Source organism: Phyllostomus hastatus, unplaced genomic scaffold (assembly GCF_019186645.2).
Source record: "Phyllostomus hastatus isolate PE091 unplaced genomic scaffold, TTU_PhHast_1.1 phas_scaffold_21, whole genome shotgun sequence".
In the NCBI taxonomy this organism is placed as follows: Eukaryota; Metazoa; Chordata; class Mammalia; order Chiroptera; family Phyllostomidae; genus Phyllostomus; species Phyllostomus hastatus.
This window is the reverse complement of record NW_025334017.1, coordinates 44,769,631-44,796,153: the sequence shown is the minus strand read 5'-3', so window position 1 is coordinate 44,796,153 and position 26,523 is coordinate 44,769,631. Positions and strand designations below refer to the sequence as shown.

At 61.2% G+C, this 26,523-nt stretch overlaps 2 protein-coding genes across 10 annotated transcripts in view; one reads left to right on the top strand and one right to left on the bottom strand.

Moving 5' to 3' along the window:
* The window catches only part of ST3GAL1 (ST3 beta-galactoside alpha-2,3-sialyltransferase 1), a 61,499-nt gene that overhangs the window by 19,759 nt on the left and 15,217 nt on the right, over window positions 1–26,523 (top strand). For 2 of the 5 annotated variants that reach the window (XM_045861186.1, XM_045861185.1), the window contains one exon: window positions 17,947–18,000. The exons of 1 other annotated variant lie outside the window; for it this stretch is intronic. The gene's annotated coding sequence lies outside the window, so the exon portion shown is untranslated. Of the gene's footprint in view, window positions 1–13,094; window positions 13,673–17,600; window positions 17,699–17,946; window positions 18,001–26,523 lie in introns of those variants that run through there. 2 more of the 5 variants (XM_045861190.1, XM_045861189.1) reach the window with 2 other exon arrangements.
* On the bottom strand, window positions 808–7,460 carry LOC123833111. Of its 5 annotated transcripts, none has more exons than XM_045861191.1 (4): window positions 5,962–6,261; window positions 5,005–5,114; window positions 2,464–2,712; window positions 808–2,293 (listed from the first exon to the last, which is right to left on the bottom strand). In XM_045861191.1, the coding sequence occupies exons 1-4, from the start codon at window positions 6,026–6,028 to the stop codon at window positions 1,979–1,981; spliced, it is 741 nt and encodes a 246-aa protein (XP_045717147.1). In that variant the 5' UTR covers window positions 6,029–6,261; the 3' UTR covers window positions 808–1,978. The 5 variants fall into 5 exon arrangements, 1 of the variants encoding a protein (XP_045717147.1); XR_006788171.1 differs by lacking the exons at window positions 5,005–5,114; window positions 5,962–6,261 and adding an exon at window positions 7,190–7,460 and having other exon boundaries at window positions 816–1,387; window positions 1,902–2,293; XR_006788170.1 differs by lacking the exons at window positions 808–2,293; window positions 5,962–6,261 and adding an exon at window positions 7,190–7,460 and having other exon boundaries at window positions 2,300–2,712.

Sequence of the window (26,523 nt, the reverse complement as noted above, 5' to 3'; positions counted from 1 at the left end):
CCCTGGTTCTTGGCGGATGAATTAGGACTAAAGGCCTTTTTCTTCTTAGCATTTGTTTGTGTGTTTGTTTGTTTATTAATTCGCCTAGCCCTAGTCTAATAGGATTGGTGGCTGACCTTACACCCCCAATTCCGGGGCTCCTTTGGACGGACGCACCTGAGTGTCGCGAGGGTGGGTGCTGGCAGAGTGCCTGCCAGCACTTGTGAGGGCTGACTGCGTCGGACACCAACGGCCCCCAACCGCAGGCGGGTTGAACCCCCGCAGCCACCCTGGGGACATGCTGTGCTGTCTCTCTCCCTGTTTCGCTGACGATGACGGAGCTGAGGCACAGAGTGGTTAAGTAACTGACCCGCAGTGCACAGCTAATAGTCAGTAGAGCAGCTGTGCTCCCACAGTGTGTTGTCTGCCTTTTTTTTTTTTTTTTTTAGTAGCAACATACTGGAAACACCTGGAGTAACCAAGCATTCTTACCAGCATGCCGAAATGCTTTGGTTATTAGGTGCAAAGGTGGAATCGATGAAAAATAAGACCGAGTGTTCACTGTTCCGGGGTGTCAGCAGTACTCGAACTCAGGTCTCACCTCCGAGCCCTCTCCCGGAGAGTCAGGGCGGGCTCGTCGGGGCCTGCACCCGTGCGGCAGGGTTTCACTGCGTGCTGGTGACGTGCCTGACCCCGGGGCGACGGCCGTGAACCGCACCCGGCCCTGTCCTCCTGCAGCTCACAGTCCCACCTCCCCCCTCTGCATTGCTCTAAGGTGTCCTCCCTCAGCCCCGCGTGGCCCCGGCGCCCTCAGATCCCGCCCCTCCCTGTCCCTGTGGCTCCCTTTGCAAAGCGGACGAGGAGACCCACAGACCTTGGGTGCAGGCCCTTCACAGCCGTCAGCCGTAGGCTCCACAGGGGCACCTGCATCGTTACCACCTTCTGCAGGGGTCCGGCGCCGGAAGGCTCGGCCCTCTAGGATGTTCCGAGACCCAGCCCAGCTTTGCAGCTGGGCTGCGGGGGGAGAAGCGGGGGGCCCCGGATCCTCCAGAACAGGCTTCCAGGTGGCTCCCTGCTTGCCCGTGTGTCCTTGCCCCATTGACACCGTGGGGCCCGTCCCGCCCACCAGGAGGGATGGATCCCACAGTGGCCGTAGGGGGTTCAAGAGGATGGGCCCTGGCGTGGCCGGGCCGGTGCACGTGCCTGGCTGCCTCTCTCCAGCTCTCGGGGCCGAGGCAGGTGCTCCCCCATCTGTAAGGAAGGAGACGGGCCTCGCGGCCACCTGCGGAGCTCGTCAGGCTTGAATGACACGACTACTCGAGGAGCAGGGCCTCTGTGCCAGGTCCGCGGTGAACGCTGACGAAAGTGCCGACGTGACCCCAGTGGTGCCATTTGTGGCCGAGCCGCTCTGCGGTGGGACACGGGTGGGACGTGGGCGAGGACAGCAGCGGGGACCCCGCCCCACACTGCCCCCTGCTGCCGCTAGGTCGGCGAGCAGGTCTGCCTACGGCAGAGACGCTGCTTCCACGAAGGACGGACACTCGGGGGCACCTGCCGCGACCAGGCCCAGGGGCCTCGACAAGACTAGTGTCACAGATACAGGGGCGCCCCCAGGTGCGTGGAAATTTCCCTTGTGCTCCTGGAAGCCAAGCCCCCAGGTTGAGTCAGCCTCAAAACACTAATTTTTGCTCACACCTGGCTGATAAACATTCAGGCTTTTACCACTAAACTTCTTGTTCTATAGGGACCCCATTTTCCCTCTCTCTCTCTCTCTCTCTTTCTGACCCACCCAGTTGCGTCTGTCCACCTTCCGGGGTCACGTCACTCATGGCTCTGGGACAGAGTCCAAATTCCACAGCCGGACGGGCAAGGCTCACCATGACCCGGGCCCCACTGCTGCCGCTCTCCCGGCCCCAGCCCACCTTCTGCAAATCCCCAGGGTCCTTCTCAGAGTAACGTCAAGAGCGAGGACTCTGAGGACAGTCGGTCTGAGTTCAGGTCACACTCTGTGCCGTCCTGGACGAGCCGCTCCAGCCCCTTCCCCTGCCAGACGGACACGATAGATGGCGATGCACCCACTGCAGGGGGCGTTGTGCGGGTTCAGTCCGTTCATAGACGCAGAAATGCTTAGTCGCTCGTGGCTGGTGCTGTCCACGCAGCTCGCTGCTGGGGCTGCCCGGGCCCCGCGCTGGGCCGGGACCACGGGGCGACCCCATTGGCGTTCCCCGGCCAGAGTCGGTGCTGTGTCCAGGCCAGCCCCTGTGGTTCTTAGTAGGACTGTAAGCTGCACTTCAGAAATAACCATCAGGGAACGCTGGAAGAAAAACAAAACCTGAGATTTATTACCCAAGTGAGGTCACAAATAGAGAGAGAGAGAGAGAGAGAGAGAGTGGGGTCCATGTGGTTTTGCTTTTGGTGAATTTAAAACAGGAGCGGGGGGAGGAGGGCATGGGAGCGGAAAAGCGGAGTCATTCTCATGGTCACCGAAACAAGGCTTTCTGCGGGGGGACTTCCTGGGTGGGGCGGCCCGGCGGCCCGGCCCGTTGTGTAGCCGTCGCTGTGTTCACTCCAGATGGGAGTCTTTGCAGTGGGCGCCGTGGCCGCCCAAAGCCTACTCCAGGCCCTTGCATCACACCCCGAAGAGCTCCCTGTCAGGGGCTCGCGCCACAGACGCGCAGACGTGCAGACGTAGAGGCATGGCCGTGACCATGGTACGGCTCTGCCCCGTGCTCCCTGTGAATACAGAAACATTCACTTTAAATCAAGGGATACCCTGCTTCTTGCCTTCCGGCTTGAACCGTCCTTCCAGACTGGACTCCAGCGTCACCTCTTCCGGAAATTCCTCGCCCACACCCTCTGGCTGCCTCCCCCCCACACCCGGTGCGTGTGTCTCGGCCACACTGCTTGCCCTGGGGGGCCTGTGTGGGGTCTGTGCCCCCTGTCAGACTGGGAGCCCCCTGGTGAACAGGCGCGGGTGATGCGTTCTTCAGGGGCTTAGTGAAAACCCACCTGTGCCAGGTGCACCTTTGCACCTCCAGGACCAAGCGGGGCAGGGGGAGAAGTATAAGAAGGTGGACACTGTTTGTCCACTCGTCTTGGCTGCACTGAGCCAGCCCCGGCGGCTGGGTTGATGAACACGTTGGGCAGTTAGCTGACCACTCTGCTGGGTGGACACAGGCCTGGGGCCCTTGGGGATCATGTCTGCCTTTTTCGGCCCCCTCAGGCATCATCAGCCAGCCTCCCATGCTTCCTGTGAGCTCTATCTCCAGCTTTTGGGGAACCGAAAATGGGGGGTTTCCCTGTCCAAGGCCACCTCGGCACGGCTCGCAGCTCAGCCTGGGAGCTGCTGGGCACCTGCTGTCTGTAGGTCTGCGTGCTTCAGGCTAGGCTGAGCGAGCAGGCCCTGCGAACAGCCAGCCGCCCTTTCTGGTCTGGGGGGCGGGGGGGGGGGACACGGGAGAGCCAAAGCCGCCTTATTGGACGTCCACTGGGCAGACACAGTCCTGGGTACAGTGTCAGGGGCTGTGCTGGGAGGACACAGGTCACCGTGTTGCTCAACGGTCCGCGTGCAGACACTGGCTCGCAGGCAGTAAAAATTCCCTCTGCGCTGGGGGGTCATCCCGCGGCACGAGAGGAAGAGGGCAGGCCCCGGGGGGGCGGGAGAGGTGGATTTGGGGATGGCATGTCTTGAGGTGCAGGAAGGGCCTCTAGCAACCAGGCCCAGGCGGGACCAGAGCCGGAGGCTCCCCTCAAGTCTGTTACTGTCGGCATTTAGCTAATTGGTAATAACAGAACGAGGAGCGAAGGGAGTTAGACATCGAGTTAATAAACGGGGGGGCCTAAGTCTGCTTGCCTAGCCAAGAAGCTACAGCGTCACACCGCCGGGGACCACCGCATCGCTCAGCCAGGGGGATGAACACTCTTCCTTTTCCTCTCCAGTACCCGATTGGTGGGGGTGCGGGAGGAGGGGCTGGACCTCGGACCCTAGAGGGCTGTCAGTCCAACTGGGGGCGGGGTACACTCATCCAAAGCCCACAAAAACTCGGATAGTTGATTGGTCATTTTGAAAAAGCTTCTGGTCTTTTCCAAGCTAATGTGATCCGAAGGGAACAGAGAAGCTCTCTCTCTCTCCCTCTCTCTCATCTGCACCCCCTCTCCACAGCCCTGTGACCCCAGTAGCCACATGGCCCCCGGCCGCGGGGACCCCACATGCACGCTCCAGGAGGGAGCTGCATGCTGGACTGGGCCGCACCTCCACAGGGAGCACACACTCTGGGCAGCGGCCCCCGTGTTGGCCACCAGAGTGGACTTTCTCCACGGCAGAGTGGATGGAGCTGGGACGTGGGAAAGTCGGGAGGGAGCCCCCTTAACTTTACATCGTCAGCTAAGTTCGCCACCAGACCCCACCCTCCCGTGCGGGTCTCTGGAAATCCTTTCCCTCCTGACACCGTAAGAACCGATTCTCTGGGGAAACATCTATTCCTCCAGCACAGACGAGGATCATGGGATTCCAGGAGCCCCCACCCCCCTCTTCAGGCAGCCGGCAGGGCCTGCCACGTTTGCGCTGGCCGATCGCCTCCTGGGGCGTGACCCGATCAAACACCTGCGCCTAGAGAGAGCGCTGAGGAGGCCTGGGGGGTCGCCACCCTCTGTGCCTCTTGCTTCCCTGGGGCCCCATCAAGGGCTCAGGGCCACCTCCTGGCTGCGAACCTCCTTTTCTCCTTCTCTGTCTGCTGGTGAGGTGACGGCCCTCCTTTAACCCCCGACTGAGAACATTGGCCTCGGGCAGAAATCAGAGGAGGAGCCATGGGTGCGGTTGGCAGGGGTGCCGCCACCCCAGGCCGCTCCAGAATGCAGGCCTGTGCCCTGGGACGGGCCCACCTCGCCCTGCGGGGGCCTTTCCTGAAATGCTTTTTCTCGGGAAGCTCTCCGTGGGAGCTGCACAAAGGCATTGGCTTTCCCTTGGCCTTGAAAATACACACGCATTCAAAAACAAAAGATCAAAGTTGGCTCCCATGATCTCACCAAAGCACTGGAGGGTGCGAGGTGCCTGGGAGGCGGGGAGGTCTCTTTCCAAACTGCTGGCTCCTTTGTCGCCTGCTTCCTGCGCAGCAGGTCCTCCCTGGGACAGTCACCTGGAGGACAGGAGGTCCCCATGCACTGTGCCACTCCCCGCTGGGCTGAGTCATTGATTCCGACGTAGATTGGGGTGCCTCCCAGTGCCGGCCAGGGTTCAGAGAGCTGGGGGGCTTCCCTAACGCACAAAGGGTGGCCCCTCGTGAACCCTGCTGTGTGGTGGTGGGGGCTTCTGATAAACTTCAGAGGTGAGGGGCCCATCCAAGGACTCGTGCATAGGAAGAGGAGAAGCAGCGCGGAGAGATGCCGAGAGACGGGCTGGGGAGGTGGGGCAGGATTTGTGGGTGCCACGAGGGAAACTGGGGCCAGCCCCCCTGAGAAGACAGGCCTGCGGAGACCTGGAGGACTCGAGGGCATGACCCTCGTGGGTGCCTGTGGTGACAGCCATGGCCAAGCCCCCCCGTGGGAGCAGCAAGCCTGGGGGTCAGAGCAGCAGACCCTTCAGGGGCCCAGGGAGAGAGTGAGGGGCTGGCAGACGGGTGGGCAGGGAGGGCAGGGCCTCTGGCGGGGTCTCCTTGGCCCTTGGGAGACGCTGCAGCCTCCAGGACCCGTACGGCTGCCGCCGTGAGCTCCTGTTCCTCAGCCTCGCCCCTCGGGGTAAGCCCCCTTGCTCCCGCCCCTGGGCCTGGACTGCCTCCTCTGGGAGCTCCTGATGTCCCCCCGTGACCTCTGGCCTCAGAGTCCCAACTCCAGGGGGAACTTGGCCCACCTGCCAGGCTGAGACCTGTCTGGGTCTTCCACTCCCCCCATCCCCCCACCTCCCCAGGGGGGCCTCCTTCCCCTTGCAGGAGCACCACACGGGCTCTTCTGCAGGACACTTTTCGTCCTGTCTGCACGGGGACTGACCTTCCGCCCTCATCGGACCGCTCCGTGCTCGCTGCCCGTCCCTAGCACTCAGCACAGGGCCTGGCATTCGCCTGCCAGATTCCCTTGGTACATGCCGAATGCCACAGGGCAGGGGCAAGGGCAAGGGCAGGGTCCCCTGGGCCACGGCAGCCGGGAGCGCACGTGTGTCCCTTTCTCCACCGCAGCAGCAGCAGCAGCAGCAGCGCCCTGGCTGCTGGGCCCCGTCAGGGTGAGGAGCCCCGCCCCCACGACATTTACCCCAGAAGCCTTTGCTGCCTGGACTGCACAGGCTGTCCCTAGGCCGGGAGTGCCCTCCCCCTGTTTCTTTATCCAGCAAGTCGTCTGCTGGCCCTTACACACCCGACCCTGGGGCCACCTCCTGGGGCGGCTGTCCCTGGGCCCTGTGCCCTTCAGCGCTGGCGCCTTTCTCCGTGGCGTGTTCCCATCCCGCCACAGCGGACCAGGAGGGTCCCATGTGCCAGAGGGGTTCTGCCCGCAGGGCCCTCGCAGCCTGGGGCAGGGCGGCCGGCTGTCACTGTGAAGGCCTCCTGTCGGCCTTCCCCAGTCTGTGGGCCAGGTCGTCTCTCTCTGGGGTGACGGGTCAGTCCTGCCACTGTGCACAAACGCAGCCACTGGCCATAAACTCCTCAGTGAAAGGGTGTGATCACGTGGCAGTAAAACTCAGTGACTAGCACCGTGCCTGACGCCGCCGGGGAGGCCGCCAGGACACGCGGTGACTTAGTGAGCCCCTGAGCCCGTGATCCGGGCAAGGCCCTGCCCTTCCCCTCCCAGCACCCAGTGCTGGGGGCGGGCTGGGTGGGCTATCCGGGGTCCCTGGGCAGTCACCCCAGTCCCCTCCTCCGGGGCTGTCATTTCTGGGCAGTCGGCCTGTGAACCCAGCAGTTCGACACCAGGCCCGTTCGTGACCTCGTGCCCAGCTGGCGTGCAACAGACAGGACTCGGAGCTGGAGGGGACCCGGGTGGATCAAGCCGCCCCCCCCGCCCCCGCGCCCCTTCCCCAGCTGAGGGCATTGCACAGAGAAGGGCAGTAACTTGCCCAGGATCACGCAGCATTCCGGAGTAGGGGCAGGGTTTGGAGCTGGGTGGTTCTGTTCCTGACCCAGCGCTTCGCCCGGAAGCCCACACCCCTGCTTTGACGTGGAGCCCCTAGGAGGACAGAGGCGAGGCCCTGCCCCCCACCCGGAGGAAACCCGGCCTTTGACCTCACCCCGTGTTCAGCAGCAGCCCCTTCTCCAGGAGGCGGCGACAGCGTGTGGGGGACTGCCCGGGCCCTGCAGCCGGCCAGATCTGGGCACCAGGGCCAGGCCCCAGGCGGGCTTGGGCGAGTCCCACCTCCCCATCCTCTGGTGTCTCCGCTGGCAGCCGGGCTGCGAGGCCTGACTTGGCCGAATGGCTTTGCCCGGTGTGTTGTGAGGACTCCGCACAGTGACGAACTGTGGGCCCCTTCACGTGACCCTCAGCAAACTGTGGCTTCCGGTCCCCCGCTTCCTCAGGCACTCCCTGCCCCCCACCCGGCGCCCTCCCCGCTCTGCTCCAGGAAACCCGAGTGGACCCCACCCTCCCCTGTCCGCAGCGAACCCCGTCCAGCCCAGCGGTCCCTCTTGGGAGCGGCCGCTCTGACCTCATCCTGTGCGGCACTGCGAGTCCAGGAAGCCGGGCCGGGGTGTTTCCGCCCCGGGGGCCGGGGCAACTCGCTTTTTTTTTTTATTCTTGCCCCGTAATTGCAGGGTTAGACAGCGGTTTCCCTGCTGCCCTGAAGTCCCAGCACTCTCTCTGTTTCTCTCTGATACATAATTGTATCTCAGGAGCCCACAGCAATTAGCCCCTGGCCCCTGCGTGGGTGCGTTTTTGTATGGAGACAGACGTCTGGAGGGAAAGGAAGACATTAGCTGGTTGAAACAAACGGTACAATTAGTCGAGCCCTTTAATGAGGCCTCCACTTGGATTTGGTGCCTCTGGGTGGGTGGGGAGCTTTAAAAGTCTTCGTCGGCTCTTTTCATCTCCCTGCCCCTGGGTCCAGAACCATCTGCAGGAGCCCCGATCTCGGGTGCTGGCTGGGGAGTGAGTTGTGGGACAGGGGCCGGCGAAGGAGGGGTGGGGGTTGTAGTGCCCAGCAGACTCCAGGGCCGGGAGAGTCGTCGAGTCTGCAAAGTGGGGGATGGATCGGGTCCTCAGCTCCCGCATTTGCCGAGATGCAGGCTGCCCAGAGCCCGGGCCAACGTTCTGACTCATGGTCAGCTGGAGGTGCGCGGCCACTGCCAGGCTGGGCGGCTTTGGGCCAGCTGACCTCTCTGTGTTTCAGATTCTCATCTGCCAAATTGGGAGGATACTAACGCACTCGGTCCTCATTGCAAACAGATCTTCTGAGTGCTCATGACTGCTTGCGTGGGGAGAGGGCTGAGCCCGTGGCAGGCCTGTGAGGAGGCCCTGGGAGTCGGCCCAGGCCAGGGCAGCTGGCTGGCCATGCTGCTCTCCACCCGGGACAGGGCTCTTCTGATGCTTTATTTTACATCAACTCCTGACCCACCTCCCAGTGCCCCTTCGAGGGCGGTGCTAGTTTTAGCGCCACCGTCCCATCCCTGTCCCCATCCCCACTTTACAGAGGAGAGGAAAAGGGCTCAGAGAGGTTAAGAGACTTGCCCAGGGGTGCCCAGCAAAGATTTTAGGCAGACCAGGGTTCAGACTCGGGCAGCTTAGCTCTGAGTCCGTGTGTGCAACCACCGGGCTTACTGTTGCTGGCGGGTGCAGTGGCATCTGTGTGGCTGTTTCCACGTGACCACGGACTGTGACCGAGGCATGCGGCGGGGCGGGGCTGGGTCCGCCTATTTTCTTGGCGAATGCCAAACACAGACCTCACAGTCCGGGCTCTGTGGTGTCGGAGCCCCTCGCAGCCTCCCTCTAGCCTGGCCGGTGCACCCAGGAGGCCCTGCTGCTTTCTGGGGCCCCTGAAGCAGGCGGGGAGGGGGGGGGCAGGGGCAGGGCGCAGACCCATCTGTCTGGAATTAGACCCGACGGGGCGCTGCTGGCCGGAAAGCAGAGTTTGGAAACACACTGCCAAATGTCCACTCGTAGCTGACGGTCCTCTTGAGATTCCATCCTGGTCCCTTCCCTCTGACTCTCTCCTCCCAGCACCTTCTCCACACCGTTGGGCTGGGGACAGGCACAAGGAGACCCTGTCCTTGCCCTGTGAGGACGGGGGGAGGGAGATGGTGCCTTGGGGTCACATCAGGGAGGACAGAGGGGACCGCCACTGACAGTAAGAGTATTCGCTATGTGCTAGCAAGGTGCCAGAGCTCCCTGTTGTACCCCTTGGGTCAGTGTTCGGTTTGTCACCGGTTTGCTGGTGCAACCCGGGCTGCTGGAGTTAACTACCGAGACCCACAGTCGCCCAGTGACTCTGCTGGGATTTGAACCCGGGCCTCCTGCATGCCGGCGCCGGGCTGGTGGCCCAGCTGTGGTGTGGGGCGAACCCCTCCCGGGGTTGGGGCTGGGGCAGATCCGAAGGCCTGAGTCCCATTTCCTGCGCCGGCCCTCACACACGTTGGTTAACTGCTCCAAGCCCCAGGCAGGTTGGTTAACCTCTCTCAGCTGCGACCTGTAATGCATATGACACTGTGGCCTGTCCCCCGCAGGGACAGTGCGAGGAGCTCCAGCCACAACGAGCCGGCGACAGTGCTTTGGAAGTCAAGCAAGGACCTAGCTGGGCTCCTGGCCGAGAGCGCCGTGGTCCTATAGGCTTTTCCGTTGGGGGCTGGGGAGGCAAAGGCAGGGCTGGGCGGAGCCCCAGGGAGCCCCCGAATCTGGGGACTGTGTCCCCAAGCCCTTGTCCCTGGGAAGCCATTTTTCTCTTTTTTTAAAAAAAAAAAAAACTCAGCCGGGTCTGCGTCCTCACACGTCCCCTTCCTTGGCCCCCTCGCGGGTGTTCTGGGTAGCTGTCCACTGCTCCCTCTCTGCTCTGGGCCAGAGCCTCCAGAAACGGGAGCCCCGGGCCCGAGAGGCTGTCTCTTTAAACAGCCCCTGGGAGAGGGCTGGAGGAGGTTTGAGAGGCGCTGCCAGTTTCCAGTTTTTTTGTCATGGTAGTTTTATTTTCTGATCATAAAAGCACCCGTGACCACGGGACAGAAAAGTGCAGAGCGCCAGGGCGGGAGGGGGGAGGAGGGCGGAGGGGTGGGGCGGTGGAGCCCCCCCCACACGCACACACACACCCCTCCCAGGAAGTACTTATCGTAGCCTGCTGGCGTGTTTCCTGCCGCTGCACTTTGGTTCCTATTTTGCCAGAACCGTGCTTCTGACGCGGTGTCGCCGCCGCCGTGGTCTCCCGAGCCGCAGTGCAGCAGGCGTCTCCCCGTGTCACTGTTCTTCCTGAGCCTTAGTCACGGCGTAGGCTTTTCTGACACGGAACTGGTGTTTGAACACACAAAACACATGCCGGTGCACTTAATAATTTCCCGACGGAGGGGCGTGTGGGGGGGAGCCCTCTGGTGTTTTGCTAGAAAACGTGATAAACCCCTTGGACGGCACACTCTGTCCACTGGTCTGCGTGCTGGCTGGGCCGCTCTGGAAGGGAGTCCTGGGGGGGCGGCGGGGTGAGGCAGAGCCCTTGTGGGGGCTTCGGGTGCAGGACTGGCCTTTTGTGATGGCTCGGGAGGGGGGTGGCGGGCTGGGGGGTGGGGCGGGGCTGGGTGGGGGCGGGCCTGGCTGGAGCAAAGCCTCCTCAGCTCTGGCTCCTGTTTCCACCCAGAGGGGGTCAGACTCCGAAGAAGGGGGCGAGGAGGGTCGAGCTCCACGTCTTTTTTTTTCTTAAACGTTTTTTTAAAGATTTTATTTATTTTTTTAGAGAGGGAAGGGTGGGGGGAGAGAGAGAGAGATCAATGTGCGGTTGCTGGGGGCCGTGGCCTGCAACCCAGGCATGTGCCCTGACTGGGAATAGAACCTGCGACACTTTGGTTCGCAGCCCACGCTCAATCCACTGAGCTACGCCAGCCAGGGCTAAAACATTTTTTTAAATTTATTGGGGTGACGTTGGCGACTACAATTATGCAGGCTTCGCGTGCCCCCCTCTGTAATGCATGATTGGCATGTCGCACGGTGTGGTCCCCACCCCCATCCGGCCTCCTCCCATCACCGTGTACCCCCCTCGACTGCCTCCCCCCCCCCGCCCCCCGTCCCTCTGGTAACCGCCACCCTTCCCGTCTGCCAGGGTTTTATTTGTTCTTGTTTTTGGGTTAACCCCTTCACCCTTTCCACCCAGCCCCACAGTCACCCTCCCCTCTGGCAGCTGCCGGTCTGTCCTCAGTGTCTGGGAGTCTGTTGCTATTTTGTTCTCCGCATCTTCTCTTGGCGCCGTTGCAGGAGCTCGAGGAGTCCCCGTGATCTAGCAGAGGGCTCCTCGGCCACCTCCGGCGGCTCCTCGTGCAGTGGGCCCAGCCACGCGCGGCCCTCTCCCACCACCGTCCCCGCGCTTCGTCTGTGGGCGTCCCCACCCGTGGTGCACGAACGTCCGTGCTCGTCGTCGCTGCAGCCTGGGGGTGAAGCTGCCTCCCCCCGCTTCCCTCCCAGCCGCAGCCCTGCCTCCTGGTGCAGGACCCTGCCCACGGCGGGCGTCCAGCACATACGTCCTGAGCTGGGGGCTGGAGAGGGGGCAGTGAAACGTAAAGGCCTGCTCAGAGGCCCCAACGCGTGACTGGTAGACGCGCCAGCACCAGACCACACCGGCTGGCTCCGTTCTGGGTGTGCGCCTGGCACGTCATGCCGGCCACTTCCCAGGCCACCCTGCGGACGAGGGGGGCTGTCCTGGGGTCCCGCGTGTTTCCTGGCCCCCGCCACCTGTCACTGTAACAGGAACGTTTCCCCGTGTGTTTTGTAAGAAACTCTTTGCGACCCAGGATGTTTCTCTATCTTTAACATATAAAAGAGCATCCTGGGGTGTGTCTGACACCCTCCTGGGCCCTTTGGAGGGCCGCGGTGACCGCCTGCGAGAGGAACTGCTGGGCCATGGTCACGGGCGTCTGTTCACGATACAGTCTTTCCGACAAGTCAGCCGGGCGGCTGCTCGGGAAGCTGCCCGCTGAGCAGCCCGGCGCCAGGGAAGGGACCAGAGCCACACGCAGTGACCATGCTGTTCACTCAGCTGTGCTTGAACGCAGGTCCACTCAGAGTAGAACATCAGCACACATTAGTGTCCTGCTCACACTCTGACGATCTAAGAGGAATATAACACACGCGCACACACACACACACACACACACACACACACACACAGAGCAACCAATGGGGGGTGATGAACCCGAGTCCCAGAGTCTCGCGTCTGCGGGTCTGGGAGACAGCACGGAGGGCAAGGAAACCATCGGCGTCTTGCAAGGAAGGGTCTCTGGAGCCAGGCGGGCCTCAGGGCAGGCGAAGTCCTCAGTCCAGCAGGCAGAGCCTCCCGAGGTCGATGCCCGGGGAGATCAGCCTGGCGTGGAGCAGCCCTCTGGGCTGTGGGGCTCGGCTGTCTCAGCGGTGGTCTGGAGCTGCCTCAGCCATGCCCTTGACAGTGGTGGGCTCCACCCTTCTGGGCCTCTCCATCAGTGTCTCGGCCCCCCGACGCCAAGTGGGGAATCTCCCCAGGAGCCTATCTGTGGGTGGTCCTGCTCTGCGGGCCTGGCTGTTCTGGTCACGTGTGCAGGTGTCTTAGGCGTGTCTCCTTGCCAGATGCGTCTGCCCTCACTTAGGTAGTTTTCCGCTTGAGTCAAAGTGTCATGGCTGGCTGGCAGCCGTCTTGGTTGACACGAGTGACTCCACTTTGTTTTATATGCTTTGTGCTCTCTTGACCGGACCAACGCCATCTTATTGGTCCTGCCCTCTGCAGGCATGGAGTGTGCCTCTGTGTAACTTGTCCCGTTACTGCCAGGTGCTTCCCGAGAGCAGCTGACGAGTCCCCTGTCCCATGAACAGGGCGTGAGCTTCCCTGTCTGCAAAAACACCCGACACTCGCTGCGTTTATGCCAGGCTCGTGGGTGTCGAGCAACATCTCATCCGGTTTTCATTTGCATTTCCCCAATTGCCCATGAGGCCCCAGCCCTCTGTGTCCCCGCCAGCCTCCGCCTGGCCCCGCCTCCGCCTCCTGGTTCACTCTCTTTTGCTTGCCTTCCTCTGCGCCCCTGGCCGCCCGTCTAGAATAGCAGGCCAAGGTGGCGGCTGCAGACCTGGCTGTGAAATCTCACCTCGCTGGTGAACACCAGCCTGCTCCAGCACCTGCAGGCTGTGCCACTTCCACTGGGGGCCTTCACCCCTCTGGGCCTCCGAGTCTCACCTGCCAGTCAGGGAGGAAGCCTGAGGATTCAGCGAGATGGTTTATGCAGTGTCGGCAGTTGGTACGGCTGAGCGGTGGTGGCCGTCGGGAGTTTGGGCCCTTGCAGTCCTGCTTTGTCATTATCTGCTTGCCAGACCGGCCTCCACCGTGTGGGAGGACCCCAGGGTGGGGCCGCATGCCGCACTTCCTTCTGTTGTCAGCTCCCGGCAGCGCTGGGCCTACAGACCTTGAACGCATGGTGTTAGCCTCGCCGGAGGAGAGTGAAGTGTCAAATGATGGGTCGGCCTAGATGCCTTCCAGCCCTGAAATTCTATGATCAGGAAATTACCCAGGAAAAAGCTCCCCTCGCCGGGTCCTTTCTAAGGTTTCTCCGTGGGACTTTATTACACACTGCAGGTAATTATAGCAGGCTTTGGTGGCCGAGAGCTCTGCGTGGCCTGGTGGCTGCTGGGTGCATTCTGGCGGCTATCATCTTTCCGCTGTCCGGGCGGTCAGAGTCCTGGCGGAGGCGAGGCCTCTTCCTTCTGCTGGGCAGTGCAGAGCAGCTCCGGAGGACCCAGCCTCAAGCTGGCGGCTCTTCACTGTCTACCCCGGGATGGCAGGCCAGCTTCTAGGGGCGTGTGGATAACACCTTGAAAGTCACGGGGAACAGGAGCAGAGGAGACCTTTAGAACGTCCAGTGCAGGGGTCACAGTTTCCTATGCCCGCAGGGGCCGCAGGAGGAATATCAATGGATAAAAAAGAGGTCTGGGTAAGGCAATAGGGAGTAGTGGGGCCTGTGGCAAACTGGAAATCTCACTAGGTTCTGAGGAAAGGAGGTGACTGCTGCTCAATCCCGGGGGAATGTGAGCCTGACGTCCCTGGACCATTCCTTCCTTTATGCAGGGAAGCTAGAGTCCAGATTTTTGGTGAAGTTTTCTGGTATATAAAAGCTATAGCTGCTTTAAAGTTTTGTCAACTGCAGTATGCCAGAGACAAAACATCCCATGAGGCAACAGTTTCCTGAGGCCACGGTTTCCATATCCTCCAATTTAGCGCAACATTGGACAGATTGGGAAACTGAGGCTTGGGATTTGGAGACTTGCCAAAAATCACCAGGGACGTAGTGACCCCAGGGGACATGAAGCGTGGTCCTTCGCGGCTGAGTCTGGGCGTGTCGCCCGCCGGCCTGAAGGGCTCCTCACCACCACCTTTTCCCAAGGAGGAACGGAGGCCCGGAGGGGGAAGGGGCTTGCTCAGAGTCACACGGCTCGTGATGGCCGAGTGCAGCCAGGCTGCGGCTCCCGGGCCCCCCGCTCTGGGGCGCTCCGGCCACTGGGCTGCCAGAAACGACCCTGGAACGGCTCCACTGAAAGCGTGACCGAGAGCTTGGCGTGGGCCGGGTTCTGACTCGCTGCCCATCTGCAGAAAACGGCTCGCATACCAGCGGGCAGGAAGCGACGGCTGCCCGGGGAGATCTGCTGGTGCGTTTGCTGAGCTAACACTTCCAGCCCTGAAGGTTGCCGGGCAACCTGGATTCGGGCACTGACCCTGCCTTCTGCCTGCGGTGCAACCTTGGACAGGTGACTTCACCTCTCTGGGCTCACCTGCACCGGGGCTGGCACGAAGGGTGTCTCGTACAAGGTTGTTTGGACTGGCTTAATCCCCGTGAAGTGCTTGAAACAGGGCCTCTGAAAGTACTTAGGAAATGTTAGCTTTTGTTTGTAACGGGCCGGGCACGTAGTGGGTGTTCAGCGAGGACAGTCACCCTTCTGTGTGCGTCACACCTCGATCCTTTCACGAGGACCGTGCATTTCACGCTTGTCTCCTTCCCCATGCACCTACAAGGAAAGCCCCAAGCCCAGAGAACCTCTCGTTCTCGCCCTTAGTCCGCTTTGGCTTGCTGAGCATTTTCCAAATGCTGAGCTTTTAAAACCCTCAAGACGAATATCACTGCCAAAATGTGCAGGTATATATCAAAGGGACTGAATCCGGGGGGGGCTGGATGATGATGCCGGAGTTTTAAAGACAGGAACCGACGACGTTTTCCTTTCTTTGCCCTCGATCTGCGGTGGTCACGGCCACGGCCACTGCTGTGGATCACTTCGAAGGAGGTCGCCGGTTATTCACACGAGTCCCGCAGCGCGAGAACTTGGGAAGAAGGCACCGGAGAGTGGTCGTTACACCCACTCACCTGTCGTTACGTCTGGCGGGCAGGGGCCTCCCCACGCCTCCCGCAGCCTGCGTGCCGTTTGGTGTGTGACACAGCGAAGGCCCGTGGGGTCTTCACTGGCTCACGCCTGACACGTGGCACCTTCCCGTGGACGCGCAGAGAAACGCTCGGGGAAGTGGGCTGCTGTCCAGAAGGCCACTGATTGGTTTAACCTCTGACACTGCAACAGCCAATGGGAAAGGGGGTCTCGGCCTGGGAGCTCCAGGGGGGACAGGCGTGTGGCAGGTTCCCCAAGGACAGACCTAGCCCGGAGGAAGTGACTAGAAAGGGACATCCTGAGGGGCCTGTCACGCTTGCCAATCTGCTGGGTGGCAAGCCACTGTCCTCCTGGCGGTGTGACGCTGACTCGCCCCTCTGCCTGAACTTGGCCCCTCAGCCCTGGCTGGGCGTGGCTGCCACTCGGACGCGTCCTCCCTAGTGCTGCCTTCGCTGTCACCCCTGTCCTGCAGGCTGTGTACTGCTCGGGGCGACGTGACCACCGAGTATCACCAGCACCCCCCTCGGGGCCTGGCGCATCCTGGGCCCCACCCAGCGAGTCTTTGCTAGATGACTAACGGCTTCTGGTTGTTTGTTCTGAAGCGGAGAGTCTGGGCCGGGGGGCTAAGGAGCTTCTCCGTTCTCGAACAGCTCCCCCAGCTCCTCTGAGCGAGCTCGAGTGCACTTCCCTTCCTGAGAGCCTCGGCTCCAGCGGCCTTGGGCTGGGCTCTCCCTTCCTCGCTGCAGAGCCGGAGGCCGGGGTGTGTGGAGCTCTGGGGAGTCTCTCGGAGGAGGGGACTGGGGAGGGCAGGGGCAGGCACGGTGCGAGGACGTGTCCTCAGCTGGACCACGGGGACCCTGGGACAGCTGCCACAAGGCTGGTTCCACATTGAGGGGAAGGGTCCTCGTGTAGCCCCAGGCCTCCCGGTCACTGTCTGGGGGCTGCCCGGGGTGGGGAGATGGTCGCAGGAGGGGTCCCCTCCCAGGCGAGGCCTCTCCTGTCTGGCTGGGGCAGCTGGGAGCTGCTAGCAGCAAACAGCCATAGCGGCTGAGGGGTGGTGGCCTAGCCCAGGAAAGGCCATCCCACAGCGTCCCCTGTACAGGGACTGGCCCCTTCCAGGTAGCCTGACCCCACCCCACCCCCGCCTGGCTGTGGACAGGAACACCTGAACCCTGTCTTTGCAGGTGAGGTGATGCCCAGGGTAACCTGCTACCTAAGGCTAGCCTGGCACCTCTTGGTTACCAAGCCCTGCCCCTCTGAGCTACAGCGGGTGAGTCACTAAGGACCATCAGCCCTGAGTGACAGGCTGGCCACCCGCTAACCACTGCGAACATGAGGCTCACCTGCTGGGAGGTGTGCCGGATGTTGGTGGCAGGAGAAAGTGAGCAGATGACACCTGCTGCTTGTTCGGGAAAGGGGTTACTTGGAACTAAACTGTACTATGACTTCTTAAAGCCCTTCTGACGTGTTATCTCCACAAGAGAGTTGGAGGCAGGCCTGGCCCATCCTGGGCACGGGCTCCCTCCGGCTGCCCGGGGCGGCCCCAGTGTAATATTAGCGTCCACGGGCCTCGGGTCACCATCCATTATTGACGCGCAGAGGGCAGTGTGCTCAGGTGAGCGGGAGGGAGGAAGCCCAGGTGTCTTGAGCATTCAGAAAGTTCCTTTCACCCCCACCCCCGGGGGAAGGCGTTTTGCACACCTCACAGGTAACGAGACCAAGGCAGCGTGTGGCTGAACCCTCTGTGTGTCCACGGGGTGACAGGAATACCAAGGGTATTGTTGTCTTCCACCATTGTTGTTAAAGGTGGGCCCCCACTCAGCATTCTGGGAAAAGGCTAAAAAACAACGATGGCTAAAAGCACCTCTCTAATTCCCAGCTGCTGTTTCCTGCCAGTTAGAATATTCCAGCGGCAGATCCAGCCCCCACCCCCCGGGGTTCCGGACTTGGCCCCCGGCCCCCCTGCACAGGTGGCTGCAGAAGGGCTCTGACCAGCGGGCTTCCAGCCGCCCCCTGGCGCTCACCGCCCCTGGGGCCCGGCCAGGCTCCCCCATCTTCCGAACTCGGTTTCCTCCTCCGTTTGCACAGGAAGCCAGAGCTACCTGGGGGACTACGGTGAGGTTTAACGGCTGAACCCCGTGCCGGACGCAGGACAGATCTCAGAATTAGAGCGCACCGTCCTGACCTCTGATCTTCTGTCTCGAGCAGGAAGTGGTCGGAGAGATCACGCAGGGTAGGGCTTTCACGAGCAGTTGGCAGCGCAAACAAAGCCTGGCGTTGGGGTCCCCGAACCCCCAGCAGCACCCTGCAGGGGCTGCTGTTCCCTCCTCACCCGGCGGCTCGAGAGCTCTGTCACTCCACACGAGCCCTGGGTGTTTGCTCTGTGTGCCCGAGCTGAGCACGCTGTAGGCACGCCCTGGTTAGACCTCCGCGCCCTCGCCCTGCGGTAAGAATGAGCGTTTTTTTCTCCTTGTTTTCCAGATGAAGAAACGGAGGCTCAGAGAGGTTAAGGCACACCCCGAGGTCACACAGCAGGTAAGTGGCAGAGCTGGGATTCGAACCCAGCTCTCTCTGGCTCCGGACCCAGTGCTTTTAACTGCCTTGCTTTGTGTGCCTTAAACTGTGTCGAAACGATTGTCCCCCTTCCACCCCGAGGTGGGGGACCTGTGACGTGGTGACTGCTGTGTGTCTCCCTGGGCCTCCTACGGCACCCAGGTCACGGTGGGCAGCCCGCACTTCTAGGAGGTTTAGAAGGAAACCCCGTGGAGCCCCACGTGTTCGGGCAGCGCTCGGGGAATGGAGGTTCCTCCAATCATCGGAAAGCTCTGGTTGTCGGAGGGCTTCCTCGCTCTGTAACGGAGGTCTTACCGTGTTCAACCGCGCTGAGTCGCCAACTTGGACAACACGGGAAATGCGTGCCGCCCCAACCATTAAGAGAATGTGCCCCGTGGGTACATCTACAGGCAGTTTAGAGGCTGGGTCATTCTCGGTGATTCAGAAAGCAGGGCCCTGACTTCGTGGTAGGAAGGCGGGCAGGGGAGCGGAGCAGGTGGGTCCAACAGGGGTCCCCACCTGTCAGTTAGGCACCCGCCAGGGGCCAACTCCCCCCTCAGCCGCTCTTCTGCACCCCGCCGCGTGCCTCTGACGGCACTTGGGTCCTCCCGCCTCTCGTGTCCTCTCTCCCCCGCCACCAGGGGTGCCCAACGGCTGTTCCCCGTCTTCGCGACCCACTCTTCTTTTCGGAAGGTTTCTTAGAAGCTGTTTCCGAGAAATCTCTGAGAATGAGCCGGCTCCGCTGAGTGACTCGGCCCCAGGTGGGCTGCCTGGCCGGGCCTCTGAGGTCTCCAGAGATGCCCTGTGGGACAGGGGCAGGAAGAGGGCCCCCGGTGTGGATGGTGGGTGTGGCCTGCTAAGGGCTTTGGTTTTCAAACCAGCGTGGGGGTGGTGAGGAGGCCCCACAGCCGAGCTTGGGGCCCCAGCCCCGCTGCAGCTGGGAAAGCTCCGTTTCAGCCGCTGCCCTCCGCCTGAGTGTGCCGTCCAGTTTCAAGGACGTTCGAAAACCGCCACCTAACAGCAACTGGTGTCGCCCAGAAATCCGGAAAGCAGGTTCTAGGTCTGGCACCGTGTGGACTGTGCCCACCCCGTCCCTCCGCCGGGCCGCAGTGTGCCCATGGGTGGAGCGAGTGCGGCTGTGGCTCTGTAACCCCCAACCAGCTGGGGCAGCAGTGAGCTTCCAGGATGCGCATGCAGATTTTTTTTTTTTTTAAAGAGAGAGGGAGGGAGAGAAACATCGATGTGTTGTTACACTAATTTATGCATTTAGTTCTGTGTTACTGTGTATGTGCCCTGACCAGGGATCAAACCCACAACCTTGGCATATGGGGACGATGCTCCGACCCACTGAGCTTGCCGGCCGGGGCCTCCTGCAGGTTCTCTGGTTGACAGGGCAGAGCCATGGAAACAGAGAAGGGGGAGGGAGTGTGTCATACTGGACACGAGCACCCCCATCCTCCATGGGTGTCCTGGTCCGGACAGACCCACTCCAGCCTTCCAGGGAGGCCTCGCCGTGGCTGCAGGCTGCCTGGGAGCCAGACCCGTGGGTCCCGCGGTGGGGCTGGGTGCCCCGTCAGGTGCCGTGCGCCCCACATCCTGCCTACACACAGAGGAGCCTGCCACGCGGGATTCACGCTTTCCTGCCGCGGCTCAGGGCGGCTGCACAGATGCACAGTGTGGTCTGCAGTATTTTTGGTGTGTTGTTTTTGCAAAGGCCAGAGGAAGTCTGCACGCCCAGCCCCACGCTCCCCGCCCTGCGGACGGCTGGGCTGCTCAGCTGGGGCAGAAGCAGAGCTCAGCTGGGAGAGGAAACCTCCGGACACGAGGTCCCAAGGTCAGAGGCGACCCGCGCTGTGCTGGACACTGTCCCGGGCTCTTCCTGGGCAGGGCTGATCGCAGATGGCTGTTGCGACCATCCCCATTTTCCACAAAGGGGACCCCCCACCTTTGACCATGCACAGACCAGAATGAACCTCCGCTCCTGGGTCGGGAGCGTTTTTCACTCTACCTCCAGAGCACAGGTCCCAGGTGGGCAAAAGTAGGCTTTCAGCTGTTCGTGTGGAAAATAACATAATGCCTAATCATAATACAAGAATAAACCCTCATTCGCGTTCTCACGACTGTGAACCTACGTTTGCTGATGCCCGTACTGGTTGAGGGTCCCCCACTGTTCTCAGTGGGGGGGGCACAGAGGAGGTCCCTGCTTTCCTGGTCGGGGGGTAACACACGAGGAATTCCAGACACAGCAGCGTGTCATTTTGTGCTTAAGGCTGTGAAGGAAAATGCAGCCCTGCAAGGCGATGATGATGATGATGGTGATGATGGTGGTGATGATGATGATGATGTTTCAGAGTGATCAGGGAAGGCCCCTCGGGGAAGGACACTTGGGCAGACCCAGGGGTGCAGCTGGGAGCAAGCAGCCGCGTGGATTCTAGAGCAAGAACATTCGAGGCGGCAGGAATGGCATGTGCAAAGGCCCTGGGGCAGGGAATATGCTTGCTGGACCGTCGCACTCTTGGATTCTGACTCTCTCTGTGTTTGCCTCCCCGCCCTCCCACCGACAGCTCCTGCTCTGTATCGTCCCCTCCATCTGTCCCCTCTAAGTGTCTGTAAGGGTCTGTCTGGTGGGGGCAGCAGTCACGAGGCAAGAAAAATCGAAAAGCATCGAATGGGGCAGATAGGAGGTGCGTCTCCCACAGGAGGCGGCCCGTCTCCTCCCTCCGGCCTCTCGGTCCAGTCCACGCGGGCGGCGTTTGAAACGGTCCCTGTGTATCTTCGGGGGAAGCACGTGGTCGAACCAGGACTGGGTTTGTAGCACACCGCAACCCGCTGTTTCAGGCCCTGCTTTCCAAACAGTGCAGGGACTTGGACTCCAAGACCACAGAAAGAGAACAAGAGATTGTGTCTGGAGAGCTGGAGCTCACTGCCGACCTCCAGCTGACCTCCGGGGAGGAGGCCCCAGCGAGCAGAGCCTGGGGTGCGGGCAGGGGCGGGTGCAGACCTCGGTCCGGCCGTGGCCAGGAGCAGGCTGTGGTCCTGAGCACACCCATCCCATCTGGGGGGGGCCAGTTCTCCCCGCCATCTGTGCTGGTATTGAGGCCTGTCTGGCCCCCGGGCTGGGCGGGCTGGAAGGGACATGCTTGGAGAGCTAAGGTCTCCAGGTTCTAATCTTGGTCCCGCCAAAGACGCATTTGCCACCTTAGGCAAGTCCCACCTCCTCCCTGAGCCTCGGACCTTGTAAATGGCACAGGGAGCAGAAAAGCGAGGCTCCCCCTCAGCTCCTCCGACCCCGAAATGCCCCAGGACCTGGCGCTGAGGCAGGCCGCAGCCAGGCCCGGGGACAGAGCCTCCTGGCTGCTTCCCTTGGATTTCTCAGAGCTGGGCCCCATGAAGGGGACACGGTCTTGGGGTCCTGCCCCAGGCATTCAGATAAGAGCTTCAAGCAGTTCTCACTTCTCCCTGATCTGGGGCCCGTGGCTGCCAAGCCAGAAACTCATCCAGGAGCAGAGGAGCGCCTGTCTGTTCTCGGGGCCCAGAAGGAGTTATTAAATCTTCCATTAACTGAATCTCATTCAGCTGGAAAAGCAATAATCAGACAGCAGCTCTGCCTGGTCACTGGCCTGTGAACTCCTTCCAAGTTCCCCATAAGGGATGATCAGAGAGCTTCTGCGCCGTGAAACTCCGAGCCTGGCCCTGCCTGCCCCCTCCCCAAAGAGCGGGCGGCCGCCTGGAGGTTGACCAGCAAGCCCATCGTCAATCAGCAGCACTGGGTTACCCATCTGTCCATTTTCCCAGGAAACGGCCCCCCATGGGGGACCAGGGCCAAGGGTACAGTCCCAGAGATACAGAGCTAAAGGAGACACAGTCTGTGCCCTCAACTGTCAGGTTCAACCTGGCCACGTGGTCCAGTCGGTTGAATTCCAGAGAGTTTGCACTGAGCTCACTCTCAGGTCATGAAAATGCAAACGTTAAGAAACTGTCCCCTCTCTGTGCTATGTTTCGCCCCATGTCTGCCCCCAAATTCATCGGTTTAATGTTCTCTGTGTTTACTAACTAAGGCTAATGTCTCTCTTAACACCAGATCACATTTTCTTCTGGTCCATTGCACCTAACTCGTCTGAGTCTCCCAGGGATCTCCCTGGGGGGCGGGGAGGGGAGGGAGTCAGGGGCATACCCCGGCAGGTGGCCCTGGAGACGTGACCCTCACCAGCTGGGAGGAGGCATGCGACAGAAAGTTGCTCCATCAGCGAGGACATGTTATTGGTAATAAAATACTCTAATAGGTGGAAAATAGAACAGCATCCATGTTGAGTCTGGGATTCAATCTGATTTCCCTTGCGAGCTAATAAGTTAGCCTATCGGTGTTTCATGGATGTTGTCGGAAGACAGGAGACTCCAGGGTCAGAGACCAGTGACTTTGTCACTCACGGCACAGCCGGCAGCATGCGTGCTGGGCTGGCACTAGCTCCCACTTCACCCCTAAGTCCTCAGAGGCCGGCCACAGGGCCCGGACCGACGCTGGCACCTGTGATGGGTTTCAGGATAGACCAGGAACACCAAGTTTGGGGAATCCGCCGTGTGTAGCAAAGAGAAAGCAAGCTATTCCTTCGTATTCCGTGATTTCTGGTTGCACACACAACCCTAAAAAATGATCCAGACAAAAGGAGCCTGCCAGGCACTTGATTCTTAGCTTATCCTGAAGACACGGATGCATGAGAGACCCGTGGAGGAGCGGCTTCTGACCCTAAGTCGGCACGGAAGGAGTCTGGACTTGAATCCTAGGTCTGGCGCCTACTGCCTGTGAGATTAGGTGGATTGCAATATCTGGGCTTCTTTTAGCCTCAGTTTCCTCATCTGTAAAATGGGGGTGACACCCACCTTTCAGGTGATGAGTAAAGAATATGTAGGAACTCTTCTAGGAGCTCCATGGGGAAACAAGAGACAGTCTCTGAGCTCAGGGAGCTGAGTTGCAGGGAGATTCTTTTCTGCTCTATGTCAGTATATCGTGCTGGGAAGCAAAGGCAGGGGAAAGGTGGGGGGTTCCCCATCATGAATCAGGAAAACAAACAGTTCAAGGAAAGTCCCTCCAAGGCATGGGCATTTGACCCAGCATCCTGAGTTAAGTAAAGAATATCTTACTATCTGTGGGCAGAGCATTCTGGGCAACGCTTATAGCCTGTGCAAAGGTCCTGTGGTCGTCGTGCTTTCGGCCAGGGAAAGCATAGACAATGGAGTCAGACAGCAGGCAAAGCCCAGCTCTTGCAGGCCCCTGCAGACTACGGTAAAGACCTTGCATTTCATTCCAGGTGTGGCAAGAACCCACTGGGGACTTGAGCAGGTGAGAGGCACGGGCCGAGAACAGTGTGGAAAGGCGTGAGGTCTGGGAAGAGATTCTGTCCTCCTGTTACCAAGAACCCAGACTGTCAGTGCGTCGTGGATCCCGGGTCAGAGGCGAGGGGCTGCCGGGAGGATCCTTGTGCCCTCAGCCTGAGCGCAGAGTGAACTCTTCACGTTTCAGGGAAGAGGTGACTCAGTCCATACTTCTGGAGGCTGAGCTCAGGACATAGAAGGGAGTGAAGGTTGTCGGGACGGAGTCCAGGACCGGGCGCATCAGGAGGCTGTGGTCCCCCAAGCCCGCCTGTCCACCTGCAAACCAGGGAGAAAACTGCATCGGGACCGGGGGTGGGGGCAGGCCTCGCAAAGACAAGTGGGATCTGAAGGCCGTGGCTGGTTTGCATTAGCGAGAGGAAGCCAGCTCCCCCTAATCCTTCAGCCCCTGGGTTTTCGACCACTCGCCTTCTTGGGGCTCTGCCTGGGCTGGAGGCTGGCTCCCTGGCAGGTTGCTGGACCACCCTGGGCCTCTGCTGCCACCTCTGAAAGTCGGAGCTGCCACCCAGCGCCAGAGCTGTGCTCGTCACGGGCCCGGGCAGTGTGACCCACTGTGGTGCTGGGAGCAGGGGCGGTGAAGAGGAGGCCCTCCCCCCAGGGTGTCCGTCCCTCCAGGTTAACAGACGAGTCAGTGCTGTGTGTGGCCACCTTAGAGGCGGGGATGGCTTTTCACCTCCACTGCACAGTGAGGGGCTTGTGCTCAGGCCGCGTCACGTCCCTAGGGCCAGCCACCGAGCACTCAGTGCCTCGCAGGTTTTCCCGTGCGGGGGTCCCCCCTCCCCAGCTGCGCAGACAGGCCAGCTGCCAGCCCTCTGCACCTGTGGCCCTGCCTGCTCTTTCTCGGTTGGGTCCCAGTCCCTGCTGCCTTCCTAGCTCCCTCCCCTGGGAGGTGCCACGCTAGGGGAGCTGGTGTGTCTTGGCATTTGGGGCTTGGTTCTCCTCTCAGCCCTGATACCCCTTTGCTGTGTGGCACTGGAAAAGCCTCTTCCCCTCTCTGAGCTCAGCCCCCACCTCTGGCAAATAAAGTGGGGCGGAAAGGATGCGGGTGGGGTGTGCGTTCTGCCCCCTGCAGGAAGGGGGAGGCCGGTGCACCGGAAGGGCATTCAGTAGTGGGACCTAACGTTCCGGAGCACTTGCGACCTGCCAGGTGCCCGGATGCTTCTTCACCTGCACCGACTCGTGTCCTCCTTGGCACAGCCCTGTGCGTGCAGATGGAGAAACTGAGGCAAAGCCTCAGACTGTCTCCCAAGGCTGGGGTGGCGGTGGGGTGGGACGGTGCGGTAAAACAAATCAAATAAAAAGTCGCGTGCAGGACTACCGAGTCAGCCAAAACTAAGGAGCCAAGGACCCGGACCGGAGGGAAGCGCGGAGAAGACGGCCACCATGCCGCAGTCCCCTTCCGTTTGACGGCCTTTGCCAGGGCTGCAGGTGCTGGGATCCGGAGCCCGAGAAAGCGAGCCAAGGACAGCGGCCACGAGGCTCGAAGGCGAGGCAGAGCTGTGGCAGTCTCCCCCGCGCAGGGGAGACGGGACTCAGAGGTGGCAGCCTGCGAGGGGGACGCACCCCGGTAGGCGTCCCAGCTCTCGTTGGAGAAGGGCTGCGCCTCCTCGGTGAGGGCGCCCCAGGGACACCCACCGTCACAGGCGACCGAGGGGCGGCCCCCATGGTCCCAGTCCCCATGCGGGACAAGGTCATGGGCCCCTGCTCTGTACCCGCCCCCAGGATGAAACAGCCTTCTCTCTGACGGCGGCGCCTCTGCATTTGTGCCGCACACAGTACGTACGCTCAGTCCTCCAGGCCGAGGGAGGGCCGCCCGGAGGACCCGAGGGAGAAAACAGGCAATAGAAACAGACCCACGTGAGACCAGATGTGATCCCAATGCCACAGGCTGGGACGTGGCCGTTCGAGTCACTGTGATGACCGACTGCAGGAAGACAGGCGACAGAGGGAGAACTCCGCCGGAAACCTGCAGCGCACACGGAGACCGCTCCGATGGAGATGCCGGCCCCGAGAAGTGCGAGAAGCAAAGTCAACGTAAGGCGTGATTCGGACGCAGCAGGCGCAGCAGAAGAGAGGGAGAACCAGGCAGTGTCCGCCTCAAGAAGCTGGGAAGACGACAGAGCCCAAACCCGAAGAAACGCCGAGAAAGCAAATAGTAAAGACAGCAGGTGTCGGTGGGACGGAAGGACGGGCCGTGGCGACGTGGAGGCGTCCGAGAGGACGCCGACGCCCGGGGCGTAGTGCTGGCCCTGCCTCCGTTTCACTGTGTGGCCTTGGACAAGTCACTCGCCTTCTCTGGACCTCCGTTCCCCATTTCAGGGAAACAGACGTGATGGCCGTTTTGCCCCGTTGGTGTGAGGACCACAGGGAGGGCGGCTGTGACAGCTCTTCATTAGAAATGCGAATCTTCCTGCCAGCCCGCAGGGTTCGCCCCTCATTCCACCAGCCCCCACATGCCGGGGGGGCCACGCCAGGGGCAGGGGGCGCGCCCAGCCTCGCGCTAACAGCCGCACAGTTCAGCAGGCGTTGGGGAAACGCTGAGAGACCCACGCTGTTCGTTCCCTGGGCGTTCCAGGTACTTGGAACAGCTCTCTCAGCGGCCAGTCCTTGCCACCGTCTCTCTGTTGCCAGGGACGTTTGTCTTCCTTGGGGCCCCTCCTTAGGGAGATCCACACCTTCTGAGCCCTTGAATGGGTGTCGCTGGTGACCCCGTTAGGCTGTTACATGTTCTCTGCGTCCCTCCTGCAGACAGGACAAGGAGCCGGGGCCTCCCCTGCCCTCTCCTCTGGCTCTTTGTTTTGGGAAGGTGCGGCCCACTTGGCAGGCAGGGATCCTCGGCCTGTGGCGTCCTGGCCCAGGTCCTGTCTGGGGGAGCTAGGGCTGGGGTTGCGTCTGTGTCACAGGCTGCTTTCCTGAACAGAGGACAGGGGCGTCACGTACACCCGCTTTCTTCCCCGGGGCCTGGGGAGGGTGGAGGGGCCTTCTTGCTTTTCTGCTGTGGTTTTTTCTCCAGCGTTTTCAAAAGCACTAATTGTTACCAGCCCAGGAGCCTCTGCTGGTAAGTGGGAGCCCAGTGAGTGCTGTGACCTAGGAAATGCGGCTCCTAGGCTGGGCCAG

Coding starts and splice junctions, on each gene's coding strand:
- LOC123833111 (XM_045861191.1), bottom strand. CDS start 6,028: ATGCCAGGCCCTGTGCTGAGTGCTAGGGACGGGCAGCGAGCACGGAGC. Junction 5,115..5,961: donor CGGTCCGATGAGGGCGGAAG/GTCAGTCCCCGT, acceptor CCTGTCCTCCAG/GTGACTGTCCCAGGGAGGAC. Junction 2,713..5,004: donor TCGCACCCTCCAGTGCTTTG/GTGAGATCATGG, acceptor CTGTATTCACAG/GGAGCACGGGGCAGAGCCGT.